This window comes from Panthera onca, chromosome B2, assembly GCF_046562875.1.
Source record: "Panthera onca isolate mPanOnc1 chromosome B2, mPanOnc1 haplotype 2, whole genome shotgun sequence".
In the NCBI taxonomy this organism is placed as follows: Eukaryota; Metazoa; Chordata; class Mammalia; order Carnivora; family Felidae; genus Panthera; species Panthera onca.
In genome coordinates, this window is record NC_138343.1 from 32,659,371 (window position 1) to 32,681,301 (window position 21,931).

Sequence of the window (21,931 nt, forward strand, 5' to 3'; positions counted from 1 at the left end):
AGATAGGTGCTCCTTTGGGCTGGGTACTCGCTCCCAGGGAAAGATTAACTGGTTGGTCGGGCGAAGGGAGGGTTTCAGAGTTGAGGAAAAGGTCGGGGAGGGGGGGTTTATCCAAAGACGGCCTCATGGGAGGCGAGAAGAAAACCTCAGGGGAGCAGCTTGTCCTGTGGCTCCGGGCATGACAGGGCCACGTGGTCCTAAAAGCCCAAGAGCACAGCAACAACCCAGTGCCACCGTCCCGCAGGAACAATGAGGCAGGACAACCCCTGTGCACTGAAGCTGTGAGACCGCAGGGGGACACAGGGCAACAGTGGCTGTGCCAAAAAACTGGCTCCAGTGGAAAGAGCAGTGAACACGGGTGAATCCTGGGACCACAGGTGTATTGCTAGCCAGTCATGAGCCCGGCAGCAAACACCTCAACCTCTCGGAGCCTTTGTTTCCCCACCTGATCCAATGATAGCAAATATGAGGCCACCTTGCCCTTTGTTACTTATTGTGGCTTCCATCTGGGAGTCATAATGAAATTCTTAAATCTCCCCAGAACGTCAGTGCCATGGGCTTTGCGTCTGTTCCCTGCGGCACAGCCAGCCCCCAGCACGGAGCTGGCACACAGGGGGCGCCCAGGGAATCTCTGCGGACTCTGTCACAGAAGAAGTGAGGTCCGGGCACTGGCCACGAGAGGCCGCTTCACTTTCAGACCCTGGGGGGGAAGACAGTGGCAGGCAGGGTGGAGTCTTTTCCTCCTTTTCCTTTCCCCACAGCACAGACCAAACTGAGCACTGGACAAAGTGGGGAAGATGAGACGGTTGAGGTCCCCTTCCCCCTAACGTTTCCCCCCCCCAACCCTGGCCCCAACTCCATGCTGGTGGAGGGGCCCTGTATCATCCGGGACGAGTCCACGGACCCCCCACACCGCGGCCCTGCCTTCACTTACCACGTCTGTGGAATAGGATAAAAATAGTACCCGCCTCACGGGGCTGCCATCCGCACAGCCAGGTCGCGGGTTTACAACAGGAGCTGTACACAGCAGGTGCTCAGCAAGGATTAGCTGCTGTCGCTGAACTGAATCACTGGCCCCCACTGCTCCTCCCACTGCACCCAAATGAGACACGCCCCCATTTGGGGTATTGTCCCACTTTGCCAAGTGCCCCCACCTGCCCTGTTTTGTCTGTCTCCATTCACCAACCCAAGGAGCATTGCTGTAGGAATGGGCTCTGCCCCCCGCCCTGCTGTGTGGCCTTTGGAACATCCCTCAGGCTGGGTTTCCAGAGATATTTCCTCTGGCTTAGAAGATTGTCAGAGCTAAATGGAATCACAGGCAGAAAGTGCTTTGAGGAGCTCAAGGGGCTCATCGCTGGAAGATTCTTACAAGAGGGGACAGCAGAGGCACGATGCAACTTGCCCAGGGTCTAGTGCAAAGATAGCTGAGGCCAGACATGGGCTTCCTGCGCCTCTCTGGTCCATCTGGCTGTCACACCGTGCCCACCCTGAGCACGTCTCACCCCTTCACCCTGCAAGGGAGGGGCCAAGTCTACAGGCATTTCCTTGGGGGATGAACCACAAGTCCTCTCTCTCCAAAAACATGGCTCCATTCTCAGCCAGGTACACTGAAGGCCAGACGGGGAAAGCCACCAAATCCCTGGGACAATCACGAGCTGGGAAAATGTATTTAGGAGGACCCAGAAGACCCCCACCCCCAGCCGCCCATAACACCCAGAAAAATGACGACCCTCTAGTGCAGTATGATGGCCGTAGGAAATGCTCTCAAACAGCTTTCTACCCACCACCAGAAACCCCATCTGACTGCGCCCTCTGCCTTACGCCACTGTCCTCCTTTGTCCCAATGCAGCCCTCCCCCTCCTCATCTCCCTTCCCCACAGCAGCCCAGCCCTTGAGCCATTTCACTCTGGGGTCTTTCTCTGCCAGCAGGTGGAAGGCAGGATGGCCCGAGGCCAAGGGAAAGGACAGGGGTCCAGCCACCAGAAGTCCAGCTGTCCTGTTCCTCCACTTCAGGCTGGGGTGGCACTCAGGGCCCTCTGAGGCCTGGAAAGGGGCACAGAAGGAAGCCCCCCACTTGGCAGCAGCAAACCCTGGGGTCAGGACTGGTTGGGGCTCCACAGTGGCTGCCTCCCCCTGCTCTTCTCTCCTGGGGCCCCTCCCTGCCCTTGCCAGGTGCTTACTCTGAGGTGTAGGTGGTCGGTCCAGGAGCCGATGACCTTGTACTCAGCTGAGCCATTGCGCAACTGGTACTGGTAAATGTCGTAGCGCCCGGGGGCATCTCCATTCTCATTGAAGGTCACAGGGTTCCCGGCGATGCCTGTAGGGGCCAGGGAGTGTTACACACTCAGTGTCTTGGCTGAGCTTTTACTAAGAAGCAGGGAGGATCACGAGCCTAGGGCAGAGACACCTCTGGGGAGGCCCCTGTGTGGAACATCTTGAGAGGTTACACCCCCTGGAAACATCTGAGGAGACACACCCCCCCCAACTCTCCTACCCCCACAGAACCCTGGGAGCCCTTCCCCTGGCTGCATGTCCCAGGACACCCACCTGAGAAGTTGACGTTGCGGATGTACTTGAGCAGCTGGGTGCCGTCCACGGGATCCATGCGTGGGCAGAGCCCCACGCGGCCCGGACACAGGTCACGGTGCATGGCGTGCAGCGCGTGGCCCATGGCATACACAGCATCAATCACAAACTGCACCTTCCCCTCCTGCTCATATGCCGAGTCCTGCCCAATGCGCTCTCGGTCTGCAACGGGACAGCCAGAGTGGGGGTGTCCGTGAGGCCCACCATCCTCACAGACCATGTGGTGGGAACCAGAGCGGCTCCCCGGGGCCAACAGAGGTGATGCAGCCCTTCCCTGCACACCTAGGCCTCCTGGCTCCTAGCCCAGCACTTGCTCTGTCACCCAAGAGATGGTCTTATGGAAGCACCCGGGGGACGATCCCAAAAAGTGAAGGGGAGGGTCCACTGCCCTCACCACCGTACTGCCAGACCGTGCTCCCTGACGCCCCAGGACAGCCAGGACAGGCCCGCACGTCCTGATCGCCCTCAGAAAGCAGTCAGCCAGGGGGTCTCCCTGTGGCTGCGGAGCCTGCCTGACATCCCCCAGCCTGGCCTAGACTAATCACTCCAGCAGCTGGCCCTCGCCCAAGCTGGGAATCGCCAGAACAAAAGCTATGACAGTGAGGGCAGCTCACCCATGGACAGCCACTCCAGCCAGGGGACGCTGCCCCTGGCACAGGATACAGATGGGAAAACTGAAGCCCAGAAAACATGAGAGCCTGGCTACAGATCCCTCAGGGTTCGGGACCCAGGCCACCTGGTGCCCCCTCGATGGCTTCCAGTGGCCCCAGACACCAAAAGTCACCATCATCCCTCCCCAGGGCACCGTGGCCGTAGGGCTCCAGTCTCCCATCCTCACCCCCTAGGCCCTGGGCCCTGTGCAAGCTCCTTGGCTGCCTGAGGCTTCAGTGTGTCCCCACAGGAAAGCCCAGCAACGTCCCAGAGCCACAAAGTGCTGAACCTGAACTCAGTTACTCCAGCTCCAAGCCTGCGCACCACTCTCGGCCTGACGGATTGTTAAGAGCGGCATCAGGGGGACAGGAAAGCAGGGAGGGGAGAGGAGGGGGCTGGAGGATGCAGAGTGGAGGCAGGGAGAGGACGGGCAGAATGCTAGAGAAGGCTGGATTCCGCTCCTGAGGCCACAGCCCCTGCCCGCATCACGGCCTGCGACTTCCTCCCTGGAGACCAGGACAGAGACATTAACCCTCGCAAGCCACGCCCCCCATCCCCTGCCACATACACCCCTGCCTCCCTGCTAGCGGGCTTCCCATGGGCATCACTTGCAGAGGTGATTCCCCAGTGGCAGAAGTGGCCGCACCCCAGCCTAGCCCCACGGGCCACAGCTTGGGCCTCCCATGTCTATTGTGCGGGGGCCAGGTAGGGCTGGGGCAGCACCGGGCCCTGCTCCCCTGGGAACTCCAGGGGTCTCCACGTCCATCCCTCCGCCTTAGACACCTCAGAGACAGACACAGGGTACAGAGAAACCCACTGCTGTCCCCGTGGGCTCTCCACCATCTAATCCCCTCCCACCCGGAGGACGGTCGCTGCCCCACCAGGATGTGGGGATGACCAGGCTGTGCTTCTGTGCCCCCTCAATTGGCCGGACCAGGTGGCTGGGACCCCACCCCATCCTCAGCCTAGCTCAGGGCTGATACTCCCCACCTGCTGAGTGGATGACAGAAATCATGGGATCCCAATGCTAGGAATGGCAGGACCAAAGGGGTCGTCTGCTCCAATTCTGTCATTTTACAGATGAGAAAACTGAGGCCTTGAGAGGAAAGGCCCAGGTCACATGGCCAGTGGGCCAGGCCTCTTGATGATAAGATGAGTGTCCCCAGCTACAGCCCCTCTCCCCTGCTCCCTCCATTCCAGACTGCATTCGACCTGAGGCCTCAGGAGTCCCCAGCTAACCCCTTGGGTTCCTGCATTTTTAGCCAGTAGACGGTCACTGTGCCCTACCTGCCCAGGGCTCCCACAGAGCTGGTGGCACATTTCATATCCCTGCCTCGGCCACCAAGACCCTGTGACCAAGGGCAGAACCTGATTCCAGTTACCCCAACCACAGGGTCAGAGATCAAGAGTCACCAGTACTCAGACTGGACAGTTTGAGGGCAGATGCCCAGTTGACTCTGGGGACACTGTTCAGTCCTGACAGGCCCACAGCTCCTACAGTGTGGCCTCGAGACTGGGGGCAGGGTGGACCTCGAAGCTGCCTCCCTGGCTCTCTCCTGGTCAGCTAAGGCCCTCACTGTCTGCTGTCACTGCCCTGCATTTGCAGGAGACTGGACTCGAAGTCCAGACCATCTGGGCTAGAACCTTAGCTCTCAGACTTCAGTTCCCTCATCTGCAAAATGAGGATAATGATGGTATTTACCTCAGAGGGTCAGGACAGGGTCCCTATGAGAATTAGCAGGCTAATACTCACAAGACCTAAAGAGAGGCCTGGTGTTTTGCCAAGTGCTACAGAGGTTTGCCAAACACCGGAGGACACAAAGAGGTGTAAGTCCGTCCCTGCCTCGGAGCTCCTGGGCCAGCAGAGTTTTGCTAATAGACGACATTATTTCTAGGCCAAGGCACAAACAGACGGGAATAAACACGAAAGACAAATTCTCCAGCTTCACCAGCCTGCCCTCTTGTCCGAGCATCTGATCACAAAGTTCTGAAGACCAGGAGAGACGCAGAAGGGACAATCCTGTCCCGAAAGGGCAATAGAGGGAGGGGGCTGGGGCAGGGTTGCATGGAAAGCCCCAGCCCTGGACCCCACCCAGCCCCAGGTCCTGCTCCCCTCGGCCTGAGGAATGGAAAACATAAAACACCACTCAACAAACCCGCACTCCCATCACACCCTCATTTCTTATGGGTGAGAGACTGAATTATTAACCACAATGGAGGGGAGGCTGTGGCCGCTGCAGAGAGCAGGCAGCTCTCTCCCAAAGTCAAGGACACACTGGGCCGAGGGACCCCGGCTGCACCTCCCCACCTGAGCTACCCTCAGCCTCTCCTCTCTCCTCCTCCAGGGGTCCCTCCTCATTGCGGGGGGAGGAATGAAGTATCCATTCCTGGGCCTCTTGGGTCCAGGACCAAGTGCTCTCGCCGGGATCACGAGCCACCTGCACGGACACCAGACTGGGGAAGACCCTCCCCAGGAGAGTCCGCCTCTGCCTGGGGAAGCTTCCGCGGGAAGGGGTCTGGGGTCCTGTGGGCTCTCAGGAGCCCATCAGTGCTGCCCCTCCAGAATCTCCACCCCAGAGTTGTCAAAGGGCCAGCCATGCACTTCCAGAGACTTCTCCACACACTTCCGTCACATCCTTGACTTTTATCTCAAATCCAGCCCCAATTACAGATGAGAAAACAGGTCCGGCAAGGACCTTTATTCACAAGGGTACACCAGGCCTTGAGCGCATCCTCTACGACACCTCTCGAACCCCAAGGGCCCTTCTCCTGAGCTCCTCAGGAAGCAACAATGACAGAGCCTAAGTGGCTCACAGTGCTGGGGGCGGGGGGTGGACAGGAATCATACATACAAGTTAAACAAGGACAAGTGCTCTGTCCTGAATGTTTGACGCTGTGCCCGTAACCAGCACGGCTCCCCGCACCTCCTGATTCCTCAGCAAATAACCCTACGGCATGGCTGGTGCTCACCGAGAGCCTTCACACGCCTGGCATTTTCTCTTCCCCGAGGGAGGCAGGCGGAACTGGCCCCCTCACAGAGGACGTAACTGAGGCTTGCAAGTGGTCAAGCGATGTATCCAGAATCTTACAGAAATCCTGGCAACTAGCACATGGGCATACACACCTGGGGACTGGCCTGGCTGGTAAGCGGCAGAGCTAGGATTTGAACCTGGATCTCTCTAGCTCCATAGGGGTTTCCTCCACCCTGAACAGTGCCTCCCCTTCTTCTCCCTCCATCCAGTCCCTGGTCTGCCTCCTTCCCTCCCTCTGGGGCCCAGGGGTCAAGGATCCCTGTCTCCAGGGCTAGAGGAGGTAGTGGCCATGGAGAGAAAGGGGAGTCAGGAAATCCCCTCATGGATGGGCGGGACCCCCAGGCCCAGGCAGTTCCGGAAGGAAGCATGACACACATTTCTGAGAGCTATCGGAAGAGACAAATCCCAGACACATGGTGGCAATGACAGCAGCAACAGTTTGAAGATGTCCTAATTGTGTCCCCGGGTACAGTGAGCCAGAGATGCGTTTGGCTCTGCCACGGGTGACAGCCAGCCGGGAAAGCATCGGGAGAGGATTTTCTCCGTCAAAACCCTGCAGCGATGGTTACTACGGTGACTGCAGCCTTTGTCTGCAGGTTGTAAATTGTAATTGAAATGAGTTTTCAAGGTTGAAATAATCAGAGTTCCTCCTCATCTCCCCCATCACCTCCCCACAACTCACCCCACCTAACTGCAACCCTCCTGAGTTCCTCCCTCGCTGGCGTGCCACGCATTCTTGAAGCAGCTCCCTCACGTAAAGGAATACAAAATCAATTACGTGTATACTCGCGCATGTACACGTCTATGCATGCACCTGCATGCATTGATACACAAGGTGTATACACACACCCGTGTTCAAACACATATAAGCACAGGTAACATATATATCGCATGGCACTCATCCAGAGTCACCAACAGATTCACCTACTGTTGGGCCAAGAAGCCCGCAAGTGTTTTCTTTGGGAGGTGACACCCGGAAGCACCAGCAGGGGGGTAGGAACCAGAAATGGGGAAGGGAGGCAGCTGATACCGGGTGGGCTCAACCCCGCTGGGGACCGCCGGGACACTGCGTCACAGACACAGTGTTGCCCATCTGAGGAGACAAACACTCTAGCTCCTGCCAATCTTGGTCCAAGGGCTGCTCCCAGGGGCATTAATTAACTCCACTGGCAGAGACAGGGTGGGGGAGCACCGAGGGGACTGGGGGGGGAGGGGCTGGCACGTCCACAGTCACAGCCACGTGTAATCCAGCAAGGTGCGTGGGCACAACACACACATCTACACGTAGAAGCCTGAATTTACATACAAATATGCAAACATACACACCAGTGTTCATCCCTTGGGCAGACTTCCAGGGAGAAGCGTAAGAGGGTCCCAGGATCCGCCCAGCGGGGCCTGTCTCCTGGCTCCGCCATGGACCAACTCTATGACCTAGGTCAAGTAAGATCTCCATTCCTCAAATATAAATTCGAGGTACTCATACTGACCTTGAGGGGCCAGCGGGAGGATGAAGGGGGCACAGACATAACACACAGCATCATACCTTATATACAGAAGGGCTTTGTAAACCTGTTTCCTGTCCTCCTGGGCCCTCCTCCCCCGGGCAGCATCCCACAGCCAGGGGCCTCTCCCCAAGCCTGGGCACCCCTTCTGTCCTGCCTACAGCCTGGCACAGGCTGTCTTTCCTTCCCTCCAGTTGAGATAAGCGTGGGGTGCCCACCCCAGGCAGACAGGGGCCCAGGTCAGCCCGCCCGCTGATACGCAGATGGGGGGACAAAGCTGCCACACTGTGCTTTCTGGCCATCCCCCTCTTTCCTGACCGCCTGTGGTTGAGGCATTCTCCCTGTCACTTCCCTGAAACACACAGGTTTCTCTGAGGGTCCCCTGAGTCCTGCTCCTGAGGCTGGGCTCCACGCTCCCCAGTCCTGCCCGCCGTGCCCCAAAATCACATGACAGACTGTCCCTTGTCCAGGATCCCATTCCTATTCTTCAGCCTCATACCCTGGTTCCTGCTGAGCCCTGCCCTCCATCAAGACACCTGCTTTCCAGTCTGAGGTATCTCTAATTCATCCTGGTCCCCTCTGTCCCTCAGCCTGTTTCCCCAAACCCAGCATCCACTCTCCCCTCTCCGTCCCAGGGAACCACCTCAGGTGTCTCCGGGATTACCGGTTGGGGCAGATGGGGATCACCACCTCAGTGGCACGAGATAAGGTGACCTGGCCAGTCGAGGTGGACTCCTGTCTCCCAGGTGTTCTCTCTGGCTCTGTGGTGGTACAGCCCAGCTGCAGGCCCCTTTCGAAGGTAAACGATTCTTGCGGACCCGCAAGAATATGACCCCAGGATAAAAATATTGACATTGGAAGTTGGTGGTCCCAGCTATGACAGAGACTTCCAATTGCAGATGACCACAGCAGCGGAGAAGCTCTGTCTCTGAAATTGGTAAAGATACCTTCTGGATGGCCGCTGCATGAAAAAGCAAAGTTCAAGTCTCGTCCTGGAACTCCTAGGTCCCTGAGAGTCTGACTTCAAGCACGTGTCTCCAGATGTTCACAGATCCCCAGTTCGAGAAACAGGATATGTGTGTCGGGGCCAGATGGGAGCAGCCTGAACCTCCCCTCCCCCGTTCGGCCTCTTGCAGTCCTGGTGAGTTGCTTAGCATCTCTGAGTTCTGGTCCCCTGGTCTGTGAAAGGCACCCGGCACCCAGGACCACTAGACAAGAGTAATACCTGGAGAAGAGCAAGCAAGGCCGTTCTCTGCCCCTTGCCGATTCTAAGGCCTGTGCACCTCTGCCCAGGAGGAGAGCCTGGGCTTAACTCTCTTGGACAGGGTAGGACGGGACCTGGGGGCAAAGGGGAGGCAGCTCCAGGGACGGGAAACACAGTCACCCCACACAGTCGCCTCCTTTCCCCCATCACCCAGTCATGTTCCTTCCTTTTCCGGCAGAACCTGGCTTTCCCTCCAGTGGATCTTTCCCATCGGCGTGGAGATATGCTGTCATTCCCCCCATTTAAACAAACAAAAACCCTCTCTTGACCCACACAACCCGCCCCCAGCTAGCATCCCTCTTTCTCTGTGTACAATGGAACTTCTCGAAAGCATTGTTCCTACCCACCATCGTCAATTTCTCTCCCTTGTCTTCCTGATCAACTCCAATCCTGGTCTGGCACCCATCTCTCCAAGGAGTCTCCCCACGCTGCCAAATCCCCTCACCCGTTCTCCGTCCCATCTCACATGCAGCGTGACAGTGCATGATGGGGACCGAGCTCTGGTCTCCACTCCTGTGCCGGCTCCTCTCCCCACCCCTTGACATCTCAGTGTCCGGGGCTCAGTGCAGGGACCCCAACGACACTCTCTCCCTTGGTGTCCCCAGCCAGCCCCATCCATGTGCTGACAACTCCCCAAATCCCACGGCCAGCCAGGCTTCTACACCCACATCCAACAGGCATCTCAGGCCTAAACTGGGCTCCTGGCTCCCCCCCAGCCCAACCTTCCTCCACCCATCTCGTGCACGCCCAAGAACCATGCAGCCACCCTTGAATTACTGTCCTCTTTCTCTCACCTCGAATCCTTCAGTGAACTCCATGGCCACTCTGCCAAACGGACAAAGAAATCTGACCCCTTCCCACCGCCAGGGCCACCACCTGCTCCAGGCCCCATTACCTCCTGCCCAGGCTACAGCACCGGCCTCTGAACTGGTCTCCCACTCTACCCTCACCCCACCTCCTCTCCAGGCCGCAGAGTGAGCTTGTGAGAACAGGAATCGGATCACATCAATCCTCTTTTCAAACCCCGCAATGGCTTTGTCTCATTCTGCATAAAAGACTAAATCCCGACAAACTGCCTACAAGGCCGACTGGGATGGGCCAGCCAGCCCCGCGTCTCTAACCTCACCTCCTTCCTGTTAATACTCTCCGCTTCAACCATTGGGCCCTCCTCACTGCTCCCCGGGCCTGCCAGGTGTGAGCCTGCCTCCAGACCTTTGCACGCACTGTGCCCTCCACCTGGCAAGCTCGTTCCCGGGTCTCCACACAGCTGGCTCTCTCACTACCTTTGGGTCTTGGCTCAAGCATCACCTTCTCTGCAAGAACGTCTGACCTCATGATTTAAAAGTGCAACCTCCCTGATCCCCCAGAACTTTCCATTTCCTTCCAAGTGACTTCCTGAGTCTGCTCTCTCCAGGCTCACGGTTCGGCCCTCCCTGGAGACCCGTGGCACTGACTGCTGAGGCTATCCTATCCACCGTCACCTTGTCTGAAAAGCTGTATTGTCTCCCAGCTGCAGTGGGAGCTCCCCGGGCAGGCCAGTGCCCCTTACAGAGCCCAGCACGGGGGTGGCATGCAATCAGCCTCCGTGAAAGCCGCTGGAACCAGTGAGAAGCGGCACTGGGGGCCGGGGGGTGGCAGGGAGCCCTCCGGCCACCAAGTGGCTGATGGCTTGAGTAAAGACGAATTGCTCTAATGGGTGGCACGGGCTGGCACCCACTGGAGATAATGGGTAATCCCAAATGTTGGTCTTCCCTCCTTCCCCTAGGAAGGAGGCTTTCTTGGGTTCCTTTGGGAACGTGCGAATAGGAAGATCCTTCAAAGCCAGGCTTGGAATAGCCAGGAAGGCCCCGGGGCTAGGACATCAGCTGCTCTGAGGCGGGATATTTGTGGAGCTAGACCAGCCAGGTTCAAATCCCAGCCTCTGCTACTCATGATCTTGTGACTTTGGGCAAGTCTTTAGCCTCTCTGTGCCTCAGTTTCCTCATCTGTAAAAGAGGTTGCTGGGAAGATTAAAAGCAAACCACTAGAACAGAGCTTGACAAGTAACAAATGCTATCTAACGACTAGCTGTTGTTACCATTGGTGGTGGTGTTGTGGCTGTTAGCGCGGTCTGCGTGACAGGAGTCTCCCCACACATCCCAGCTGCCATGAGGCCACCCTCCCTCTTGGAGTTCCCAGCCCCTGGGAACAGCAGGCAGTAAATTTCTCCTGTTTCCTCATAAACCGGGCCTTCCTCTGCTCAGCCATCACCTGGCTGGCAGGCTGTCAAAAAGATAGATGCTACATCTGCCTTGTTTACGGCTTTAATTCCCGAACCCTCTCTGCGTGCTCCCAGGGAGGGGCCCGGGAGATGGGGAGGGCTCCCCTGGGCCTTGACAGCTGCAAAGACTCGCCACTCAGGGACCCCTACCTGGCCCAGGTGCAGGGTGGTCCCTGGGCAATTTGCAAGCGCTCCCCACAGATCACTTCCATCCCTTCCCTGGGAAAAGGGGAGCGAGACAGCTCTGCTGGGACAGGGATGGCCATGGGTACCGTGATTCCCATTTTACAGGTGAGGAAACCGAGGCCTCAAGAGGTAAAACGCCCCGCCAAGGTCCCACAGCTAGGAAGCGGCCGCACCAGGCCTCACACCCAGGTCTGCTCTCACCCTTACCATTTGGAGACATACCAGCCCAATCTCCAAATGCCAATATCTGCTGCTCTTTTGAGACTATGTCCGGTCACAGCAGTTCTCTCCCCAGCCATTCGGCACGCAGGCTGGAGGTGCTGGGGAAGTGGCGCCCTCCAGGAGCGGCATGTGGGACTGAAACAGGCAGAGGCCAACTGCGGAATCTGTTCGCATCAAGGGGACCAGAGTGGGCCAATAGGAGGCCACCAAGTGCTGAGGGCCAGGCGTCCTGGAAGAAGTAAGTGGGAAGCCAGACTCTGGAGACAGACTGGGGGTACGTAGAGAACAGAGAGCCTGCCTGGGCTGGCGGGGGCGGGGGTGGGGGGGAGCGGCAAGACTGAGGGGGCCTGGAGAAGTGGGAAGGAAGGACACAGGAGAGACAGCAGCACCAGCCCTAGGGCCGGGCTGCCTGGGTATAAATCCAGTTCTGCCAATTTTCTAGTGCTATGATGTTCTCAAATGGCCTCAGTAGCCTCTTCCCTAAAATGGGTGCTGCACCTGTGCCTTTACCAACTGTCCTCTTGCATCCGGGATCCTACAGCTGACGGAATTGGTACCAACAGACTTGGAAATCCCCCTCTCCCACTCACCCTCCATATCAACAACCACGGTACCAACACTGATCATACACATCACTTTGCAGCTAGCCTCTTCGTGCACGGTATCCCCCCGCCCCCATCCTCACCACAGCCCACAGAGATGGGCAGTGACTCCCCTGCCTTCTCTGACAATCAGAGAGGTGAAATGACCTGTCCAAGGTCTCACAGCAGGGAGGACACAGAGTTCAGATCCAGACCCAGGGATGAGTCCTTCCCCTGCCCTCCCCGCCCCCACCACCAGCTGTCCCGGGGCAGAGCAGCACTCAGTGGGTGTCACCCGGGCCCCCGGGCCTAAGATATTCTCCTAAGGGAGCGGCTCAGCTCAAACCTGGGTGGGGCCATGGGAAGCCAGAGCCGCCTCCCCCTCACCCAGGGTGGGTCTCAGGCCCCACGAACCAACATTCCTGGCTGTAGCCCAGCTCCTCACGTAGCCCGAGATAGACAGGCTCACCGTGCCTGACCTGGGGCCACACCGGGACTCTTGCCAGCCTCTCCCGGGGCTTCAGCTACAGCAGGAGGGCTCAGGGTCAGCTGTATCGTGCTGTCCTTCTCCTCACCACCTGTGTTCATGCCAGCCTCAGCTCTTTTGTTCATGCCTTCCCCCAATCTGCAGGTCTGGGGTGCAAGCCGTCCTCCCTCCCATCACCACCTCTCCCTCTGAGCCAGGGACTGCCACATTTTACTGCACAGTAGAACCACTGGGGGACTTTTTTTTTTTTTTTAATTTTTTTTTCAATGTTTTTTATTTATTTTTGGGACAGAGAGAGACAGAGCATGAACGGGGGAGGGGCAGAGAGAGAGGGAGACACAGAATCGGAAACAGGCTCCAGGCTCCGAGCCATCAGCCCAGAGCCTGACGCGGGGCTCGAACTCACGAACCGCGAGATCGTGACCCGGCCGAAGTCGGACGCTTAACCGACTGCGCCACCCAGGCGCCCCCGGGGGACTTTTTAAAAAAATCCTGATGCCCAGGTTGCACCCAGAACCAATTCCCTCAGAATGTCTGGGGGTGGGAGTCAGGCATCGGTAGCTTTAAAAGCTCCCACGGAAATTCACCGTGAACAAGGCTGTCCCCACCCCGGTTCCCAACCCTAGGTACACATAAAATCACCTGGGGGAGCTCTCCCAAAACCCGTAGGCCAGGCCCCACCCCTCAGGTTCTGATGTAATGGGTCTGGGGTGGTGCTGGTATAGTTTTAAAAGCTCCCAGGTGATTCTGATGCACAGTCGGGCCTGAGAGCCACCATTTCCCAATTCATCAAGTGCTTCCATTAATACTTTGTCACTTCCACCCCGAGATACTCTCTGACCCGGTTCACCATCAATCCCATTTCTCAGATAAGAAAGCAAAGGCCCAGAGAGGTCACAGAGCGTGCCTCAGGCTCACAGGGAAGCTCTACACTCTTCTGGATTCTGCTCTAGGCCTCCTTCCTCCACCTGCTCCTACAGCCCAAACATCTCCCTCGGGGCTGCGGAGATGTACCCCTCTCCCCAGTTCACCAGCGCGGCGGCGGGAGACGTTTGCGAATCCTGACCCGAGACCTGGGCGTCTGGGTAGAGCCTACGGGGGGCTGACCAAGGCCCTCTCCCTCCCGCCCCTCCCAGACCAAGAGGTGACTCCAGAAAGCCCCTCGCCTTTGGCAGGCTAGACACGGGAGGCCCCAGATACCCATCTTGCCCCCAGCTCCAGTCTCACCTATTCCCATCCTCGAGTCAGGCCTGGTGACCTATAATCAGGGTGAACTCACCATTTTCCAACGCCACTTAGGCGCTTTTAAGAGTAAAAGGGATGTGTTCAAACATTATGCCAGGAGAAAAGGAGTGAACAAGAAGCTCGGTCACCCTACCCATGAAGGTTCAGTCTCCTGTGCTCAGGCATGTTTGTACTTCTTAAACCTCCTCCATGATTGCTGCCTGATGAAGGCATTTGTTGTGCAGCCTTTGGCAAGTTGCTTGGCCTCTCTGACTCCCCATAGTATCCTGTATAATACGGGGACCACAAAAGTCCCTAGAGCTGTTTTAAGAGTGAAATGAGATAATGTCTGTAAAGTATCTGGAACACAACAGATACTTAACACACAGTGGTATTTATGGTTATTAGCTCATCCAGGAACATAAGCCCCCACATAAGACAAATACACACATACCCCTTCTCCCTTAGACATACCAACTCATGCACATACACAATCACACACACCCGTGTGTGCACACACACACTGCCACATACACCCACACATGAGCTTGCCTGCTGGGCCCCGGGGGATACCCATGGTCCTAAGTGGCCAATATTCCTGATTCCCAGAGGGCCCTGGCCACCAGAGGGCAGCATCCACCTCACCTGCCCACCAACCTAATCACGCTTCCTCCTCCCCCAGCCCTGGGGATCTCCCCACTGCCTAGCATCCCATGCAGCATGTCCCTGCACCCAGTCAGGTGGCCCTGTGCTCATCTGGCCCTCCTCCCAAGCTACACAGAATAGCCCAGAAGGGTACAAGAGGGACTTCACCATCCTCACATAGGTACCACTCATGTTGAAGACACCCGGAGCCCCCTCAAAGTCACTGAGGCAGGATCCTGCTGCAGGACTGCCCAGACCAAGAGCACACAAGGACCCACACCTGAATGTATACAAATGTGAACACACCATGATGGCTACCCTAGGGGACTTAGGGCCTAGAGCTCAGACCTGAGTTCAAATCCTGCTCAACCACCCTCCATCTATGAGAACTCAGGTCCCTTTACTTACCTTCTCTAAGCCTCTTTTCCAATCTGTAAAACGGACCCATTGTCCCATCCTCCTGGGGCTCATTCCCTATCCTTTTCAGGACTATGCCCGAATGCTACCTTTACAGGAAGGCCATCTCTCTTTTTTTGGTTTGTTTTGTTTTGTTTCTACTGCACATTTTCTTTCTGACATATTCTATAGTTGATTTATTTATCTCGATTAAACGTTTTCCTATTAGGATAAAAATTCCAAGAGATTTTTGACTCTTTCATTCGGTGCTATATCCACAGCGCTTAGAACAGGGCCAGGCACACCCTGAGAATCAAACTGGCGTTCGTTGAATGGCTGAGGGAACCGAGAGGTTTCTGCACGATGCTCACACCGGTGAGCTTCTGGACTCCCACACAGGGCAGCTGGGGTCAATTCTGTGGGCTCGTCCTAGGGACATCCAGATGGACCCCGAGGGCTCGTCCTAGGGACATCCAGATGGACCCCGAGGTGGCCACAGGCCGGAGGGAAACTCTGCCGAGATCCAGGAGCCCCTTCCCCCCACCATCCCCAGCAGCATCAAGTATGCATGAGAGCATTTTCGTGTTTCTCGGATTCTGAGCCCTCCCACACCCAAGCCCTCCATCCAGAATGGCCCCGAACCGCCCCCTCAAACCCCGCCCCCAGGCTCCACCCCCCCCACGGCCCGCCCCACTCCTGCGGTAGGCCCACCCCCCACCCCCCAGGCCCAGCCTGGCCCCGCCCCGCGCGTGCTCACTGGTGCACTTCTTGACGTGGCTGCCCTTCTTGAGCGCGTGGCGGCTGAGCTTGCAATGGAAGTTGTCCTCCCAGAACTCGGCAAACCAGATGTTGCGCCGGTTGTTGTCCAGCGTGCGGCTGGAGAAGTAGCGGTCGAAGCCTGGCAGGGAACCAACCAAGACGTCAGGGCCTCGCGCCCCCCTTCCCCACCTGCCCCCAGCCCTTGCCGCCTCCACTACCCAGAGATTTAGGGATGCCCCAAGCAGAGGGAGGGAGGAAGGGAAGAGCGTAGCCTCTGATCCAGGGCCCGGCCGGGGAAAAAAACAAAATGTGGAGCTTTTCATTTCATTCAAGATGAAAAGAGCTGTATTAAGTCCCAGGGGGAGCACGTGTAATCTTACAACTGCTGCCTTTATGGAAGAGAAGTGCCCGGTGAGGTGCTTTGCCTTTTAACCACCAGAATGCTAATATCGGGCCTCTGTGAGAAGGAGCCACCTGGGCGTCCTGCGATCAGAACAGAGAGTCTGGTGGGGGCTGACCAAAGCTGGGGGCACCTAAGCTCTCTGGTTCTGAAAAGACCAGACAAGAGAGGGGAGGGGATGACCCAGGTCACACAGCAAGACCAGGGCCTAGATCTTCTGCCTTCAAGTCCAGAACTGCCCCATCATTGACAGACACGGCTTCCTCCTTCAGATGTTCCAAAGAGGACTCACCAACACAGCTCTAAGCCCAGAACCAGCCCCCACCCCCCCCCCCCCCGGGGTGGGCAGGCTGGCGGGTGAAGAATGCCTCGGCTCTCCTCCCAGTGCCCCTTCTGTATTGATGACTGTTCCAGGTAATGTGCCCAGTTGACTGAGCTCTTTGGGGTGGGCCAAAAGTTCCAGAAGTTCAGTAGGGTCCACACCATGTGGTGAGCTTCCTGTCTAGGGCCGGGTTCAAGTGGAGGCTCAGTGGCTGTAGGAGCCAGCTGCAGGAGAAAAGCTGACATCGGTGAGGGACTGGGCTAGGATAGGGCCTCCCAGCCTTGGTGCTCTGGACACTTGAGGCCCCATCATTCTCTGTTGTGGGGGACTGTCCTGTGCAGTGCAGGATGTGAACAGCATCCCTAGACTCCACCCACTCGATGCCCGTAGCATCACCGCCTCCCCCCCCCCAGTTGTGACAACCAAAAATGTCTCCAGACATTGCCAAAGGGCATTTGGGGGTCAAATCACCCCCAGGTGAGAACCACTGCTCAAAGTCTTCTCTAATATCCCAGAGAGGAAAGGGACTTTGTCAAGCAAGTTCTGGGGTTCTAATCCCAGCTATGCGACTTAATAGCCACTATATGTCACTTAATCTCTCTGAGCCTTAATGCATTCATTTACTAAATGTGGATAAAAGTGTCCTGTGGGGTTGCTGAGAAGACTAAATGAGATGTCTACCAATAGCCAGAGTTACTGTTATTTTGTATTTACTATGGCTCGAGGCTGAGAAGGGTAATGTGGAAACTTCTGTGGCCTGTACTCCCTCTGCCTCAGGGCAAAGAGAGAACACTGCTGTGTGACCTTGAGCAAGTGCCTCCCATGCTCCGGCCTTGGTGTCTTGGAAAGTTCGGTAGAGACAGATGTCTGCAGGCCTTCCCAGCTCCATCAGTGCTGCATTCTATTTAACGAAGCAAGAGCAGGGGAGAAGGCTCTGGGAGTCTGCCTCCCCTGTGGTGAGGACAGTGAGATCCCTGCCAAATTGAGCCGTTAATGGGAACTTCACGCCTCACTCACAGCGAGGTTCTGGCCAGGGCAGCCCGTCCCTGCCCAGGGTAATTGTGGGTTCTGCCCCAAGAAGAAGGGATGCCGGGCAGGACAGGCCCAACCCCAACACCACCCAGGGCTTGCCAGACCCAGGCAGCCCTGCAGGGAGAACCCTGCCCCCCCCCCCCCAGCACAGCACCCTCTTCTTGTCACCTGCTGGGAGCTCCCAGCCCCTTCTGACAGAGGACTTGCCCCAGGCAGGGCGAGGGCCTTGCCTCTTCGTCCCAGATGAGAGAAGTGTTTGGGGATGAAGGAAAGTCCTTGATAAATAAGCTTCCTGTATGTGCCACACGTGCCCCATGTTCCCCACGCCCAAAAATATCTGAGAAGGGAGAAGAAAGGTCCTGAATCTGGATTTGAATCCCAGCGGGGCTGAGTGTAGCCAGAAAGGCCGCGCAGCCTAGAACATCAGCACAAAGAAGGTGTGGGCCAAGGTGGAGGAAAGAGGCGGGAAGCGGGAAGAAGAGGATTGGGCGAGGAATGGAGGAGGGGGACGGAAGGAGGAACAGCTGGGGATGACCCCGACAGTGGTGGCAGGCAAGAGCAGCGGCACGCGGCCCCCGGGGCTGCCGGGCCTACCTCGCACAGACATCCTCTTGGGGAGGATGGTGACAGCGCCCTCCGCCACCTCCTCCAGGTGCAGCACAGGTGCGCTCTTGGAGCCCCAGCTGTCCGAGCCCATCCAGAAGAAGTGGCCTGTCTGATTAGCCTTCCGTGCTGCCTCCAGCACATGCCTGTGGGAACACACGCCAGCCCAGCCCAGCCGTGTCTGCCCGTGCAACTGCCCCACCCTGGCCACACCTGCTTGGGGGCCCTTGGCTTACCCTGCCCAGACACACACCTGTCCCCCCAGGCCCATCGTTCCCCCTGCCCCACACCTGCCTACAGGCCCATGGCCGCCCCCCTCTCAACCCATACCTGTTCCTGTAGCCCCTGCCTGTCCCTTGGGCACACCCCTGCCCGCAGGCCCAGCATGCTCCCCCAGACCCACTCCTGCCCCCAGGGCCACGTCTGTCCCTGCACCGTACGTGCCCCGTATCTGACTCAGGCCCCTGGAACTACATCTACCCAGCCTAGATCTTCTCGGGTTCGTGTCACCTGGCCCTAATCCCACGACCACATCTCTTGGATCCTTTTCACATGTATATGTGTGCACATGCGAACACACACATACACACACACACACACACACACACACACTTTACACCCTTACTCCTCTGCACTTGGGGCTTCCCTGCCAGCAGAGCCCTCTCCATCCCACCTCTTCCAGTGCCAAAAGCCCAGGGCCTCCAAAGAGCTGCTTTCCACACCCTCCTGGATGGAGGGTGTCACAGTCCTACTGTGACATTGGTCGTAATCAAATCAGGGACCCTAGAGCCCAGCACAGGGCACAGCCCACAGGAGATGCTCAGGGATGAGAAAACCAAGAAGGACTGGGAAGAATTCCCCCAACCCAGTGCTTCCCATGGGGGGCGGGGGGGGGGGTGGGTGGGACGGGGAGACTGGAGAACAGAGGAGGCAAGCAACTTGCTCGGGATTGCACAGCAAGTAAGAGGCTATGATGCTGGAAACGGGGACACAGCCACCAGGGCTTGAGAGTGGCTGCTGGGCCTGTGCAGGAGGCAGCCAGCTGGGGTGGGACAGCCTGGGGCTGCCAGGGACAAACATGTTTCCAGGCCACAGAGCCCATACCTTCCCTCCTTCAGCATCTCCCAACTCTCGATATTCCCGGTCCCCCAAATTTGCTGCAGCCCCCCACCCGCCAGGGCACATTAATCTAGCGGGGGGTGGGGGCTGCTCAGAAGCCACACCCACAGCCCTATTAATACCCACTTGCATTTGGCCAGCCAGAGATGACCAGAGCTCCCAGGCCTCTATCCCTGCAAAGTCACCTGGGTTTATTTTTACTTCTGTTTGCTTCTGAAAATACATGTGGATTTCCAGAAATGCCTCTGCACCCCCCACCCCACACTTCCTGCTACCGGTCCTTCTGGAGTCAGCCCTCCCCTCTGTGGGATACATGGCCCAGTGCCTTCATCCCTCCCTCCCAGCACATGGTCCATCTGAGCTAAGCAGGGGGCCTAGAGCGGGGTGCACCCCTGGGTGGGGTATGGGATCTGAGCGCCAGGCTTTGGGGTGGGGGCGGGGACAGGAATGCAGGGACCAGTGATTTAAGTGAGGCAAAGGACCTCTGAAGGGGCCCTCCTGCCCCAGGAGCTGGCAGACCTGTGGGTAACAGGAATGTCCTGGGGCAGAATTTAAGGGGCCTGAAAGCCTTGAGGGGGGCAGGAGCAACTTCCGGGCTCAGCAGCCTGACTCCCCCTTCCCAGCCTTTCACTGCCTGAGATACCTCCCCCTTAGAGCTGGTCTTTTGGCTTTTGAGGCCTTAATGATCTTCCAGAACTTCCCCCTCCTTCCTTGCAGGGACCTGGCAGTGACTCCTGGGGGAAGTCTGTTTTGCTGCAACTCAGGAGTCCAGGATGGGGTCCTTACCGAGTGGGGAAAGTGTCGGAGGGAACAGGACCCAGATGGACACTGGGTAGCAACAGGGTAGGAGGCGCATGGGGGCAGGGGTGGACAGGGGGCCTTGGCCGGGCTGGAGGGCAGGGGAGGCCTGAGGGCACAGCACGCTATGACGCCTCAGGCCAGCTATCTGAGGGAGGAGGTCTGGGGAGAATCACTCCTACCGTCTCATCCTCCTCTACAAATGCAGGGCCATGCCTCCCCCACCAGACTCTGAGCTGCGTCTCCCCCTCAGGCTGAGGCTCCCTGAGGGCAGGGCTGTGTCTCCCCTCCCCAGACTGGGGCTCCCCGAGCTCAGAGCTTGTGTCTCTCCCCCTCAGGAGAATCGCGGAGGTCTGGCCCCCCCCCTTGGCCTTGATATCAGTCTGAGAGGTAGTAGCAGGGGGAAAGGCAGGAAGAAGGGAAGTGGGTTAATGGGGGTGGATACTCAGGGGTCATCTTTGAAGTGCTCCCGAGATTCTGACTCAGGACGAGAGGCAGACGTGCAGACAGGTGAGCTGACCCAGCATTTATACTGTGTGGTCCTCGCACCCAAAGCCCACCCATTTCCTCTGCAAATGCTCAGTGAGGGGACTGAGGCTCAGGGGTGAGTGTGTACCCAAGCAGGACTAGAACCGCAGCCCAGGCCTCTTCCCACTGCTCCAAGCTTTGTCCAGGAAAGGAGGCAGGGGCTCCCCACACACTGGGCACCTGCTAGGCAGGACTCTGCTCTAAGCCCTTTATGTACATTCTTGCATTCAGTTCTCAAACCTCAGGCAGGCATCATTAACCCCCCACCTTTTTTTAAGCAATAAAGAGGCACAGAGAGGTTGAGAAGTTTGCCTCAGGTCACACTGCTAGGAGAAGGGAGAGCAGGATTAGAACCTAAGTGCTTTGGCTCAAAGCCCAGGACCTTAACTCCTCTGTTAAAGTACCGGCTTACCCCAGTTGGCAGAACGGATGTAGGAAACAGAGTAGGGGAGGCGGGAGGGGTACCCATTAGCGGTAGCCTGCGCCCCAGCCTGAGGGGTCTCCCAGCTCACACACTTACCCACCCCACCTCTCCGGATCCTAGGTGGGGTCAGGCTTGTCTAGCAAGGTCTCTAGCAGGACCTGCCGCTCTCCCCATGACTGGCTCCCGACCCCCACCCCGCGGCCACCTGCCCTCACCTGATGTCATCCTCATTGGCAAAGATGACGACCGCCCTGGCATTTGAGGTCTCCAGGAGGCGCCGGATGATCTTGTCAAATTCCCCAGGCTTGGGCTCCCGTGGTATCTTCACCGACTGAGCAATGCACACGCCCCCTGTGGGAAGGGCACCAGTCAGCCTGGGTGGGGGAGGGGGGGCAAGGCAGCATAGGTCTGTCCCTTCTTCACCCCACCCCCTCGGACACACACTCACTCCAGGAGACGGAGGCCAGGGGCTGCCCTTGGTCCCCCAGCTGGACCCCTAACTCCAAAGTCCTGATTTCTAGGCACAGGCTGTGTGGTTAGAACAGCCACAGTACAGGGGACCTGGGTGGTTCAGTTGGTTAAGCGTCCGACTGTGGCTCAGGTCATCATCTCCCGGTTCACAGGTTCGAGCCCTGCAGCCGGCTCTGTGCTGACAGCTCAGAGCCTAGAGCCTGCTTCAGATTCTGTGTGTGTGTGTGTGTGTGTGTGTGTGTGTGCGCGCCCCTCCCCCACTAGTGCTCTTTCAAAAAATACAGTGTTAAAAATTTTTTTTACAATGGCCACACTACAAAGTTCGGTTCCACCACTCACCAGCTGGATGACCCTGGACATGTCACTTAAGTTCTCTGTGCCTCAGTTCCCCCATATATAAACAGGCTGCTAGCAAGAGACGATACAGCAGTGTTGAGGA

General features: G+C 57.6%; 1 protein-coding gene across 5 annotated transcripts in view; it reads right to left on the bottom strand.

The window, feature by feature from the left end:
- The window catches only part of GRM4 (glutamate metabotropic receptor 4), a 115,640-nt gene that overhangs the window by 15,455 nt on the left and 78,254 nt on the right, over window positions 1-21,931 (bottom strand). For all 5 annotated transcript variants that reach the window (XM_060615230.3, XM_078446834.2, XM_060615225.3 and 2 more), the window contains 5 exons: window positions 21,237-21,372; window positions 18,144-18,298; window positions 15,794-15,934; window positions 2,548-2,748; window positions 2,181-2,317 (listed from right to left, as the gene is read on the bottom strand). In XM_060615230.3, coding sequence (XP_060471213.1) covers window positions 2,181-2,317; window positions 2,548-2,748; window positions 15,794-15,934; window positions 18,144-18,298; window positions 21,237-21,372 — 770 coding nt within the window. The remainder of the gene's footprint in view (window positions 1-2,180; window positions 2,318-2,547; window positions 2,749-15,793; window positions 15,935-18,143; window positions 18,299-21,236; window positions 21,373-21,931) is intronic.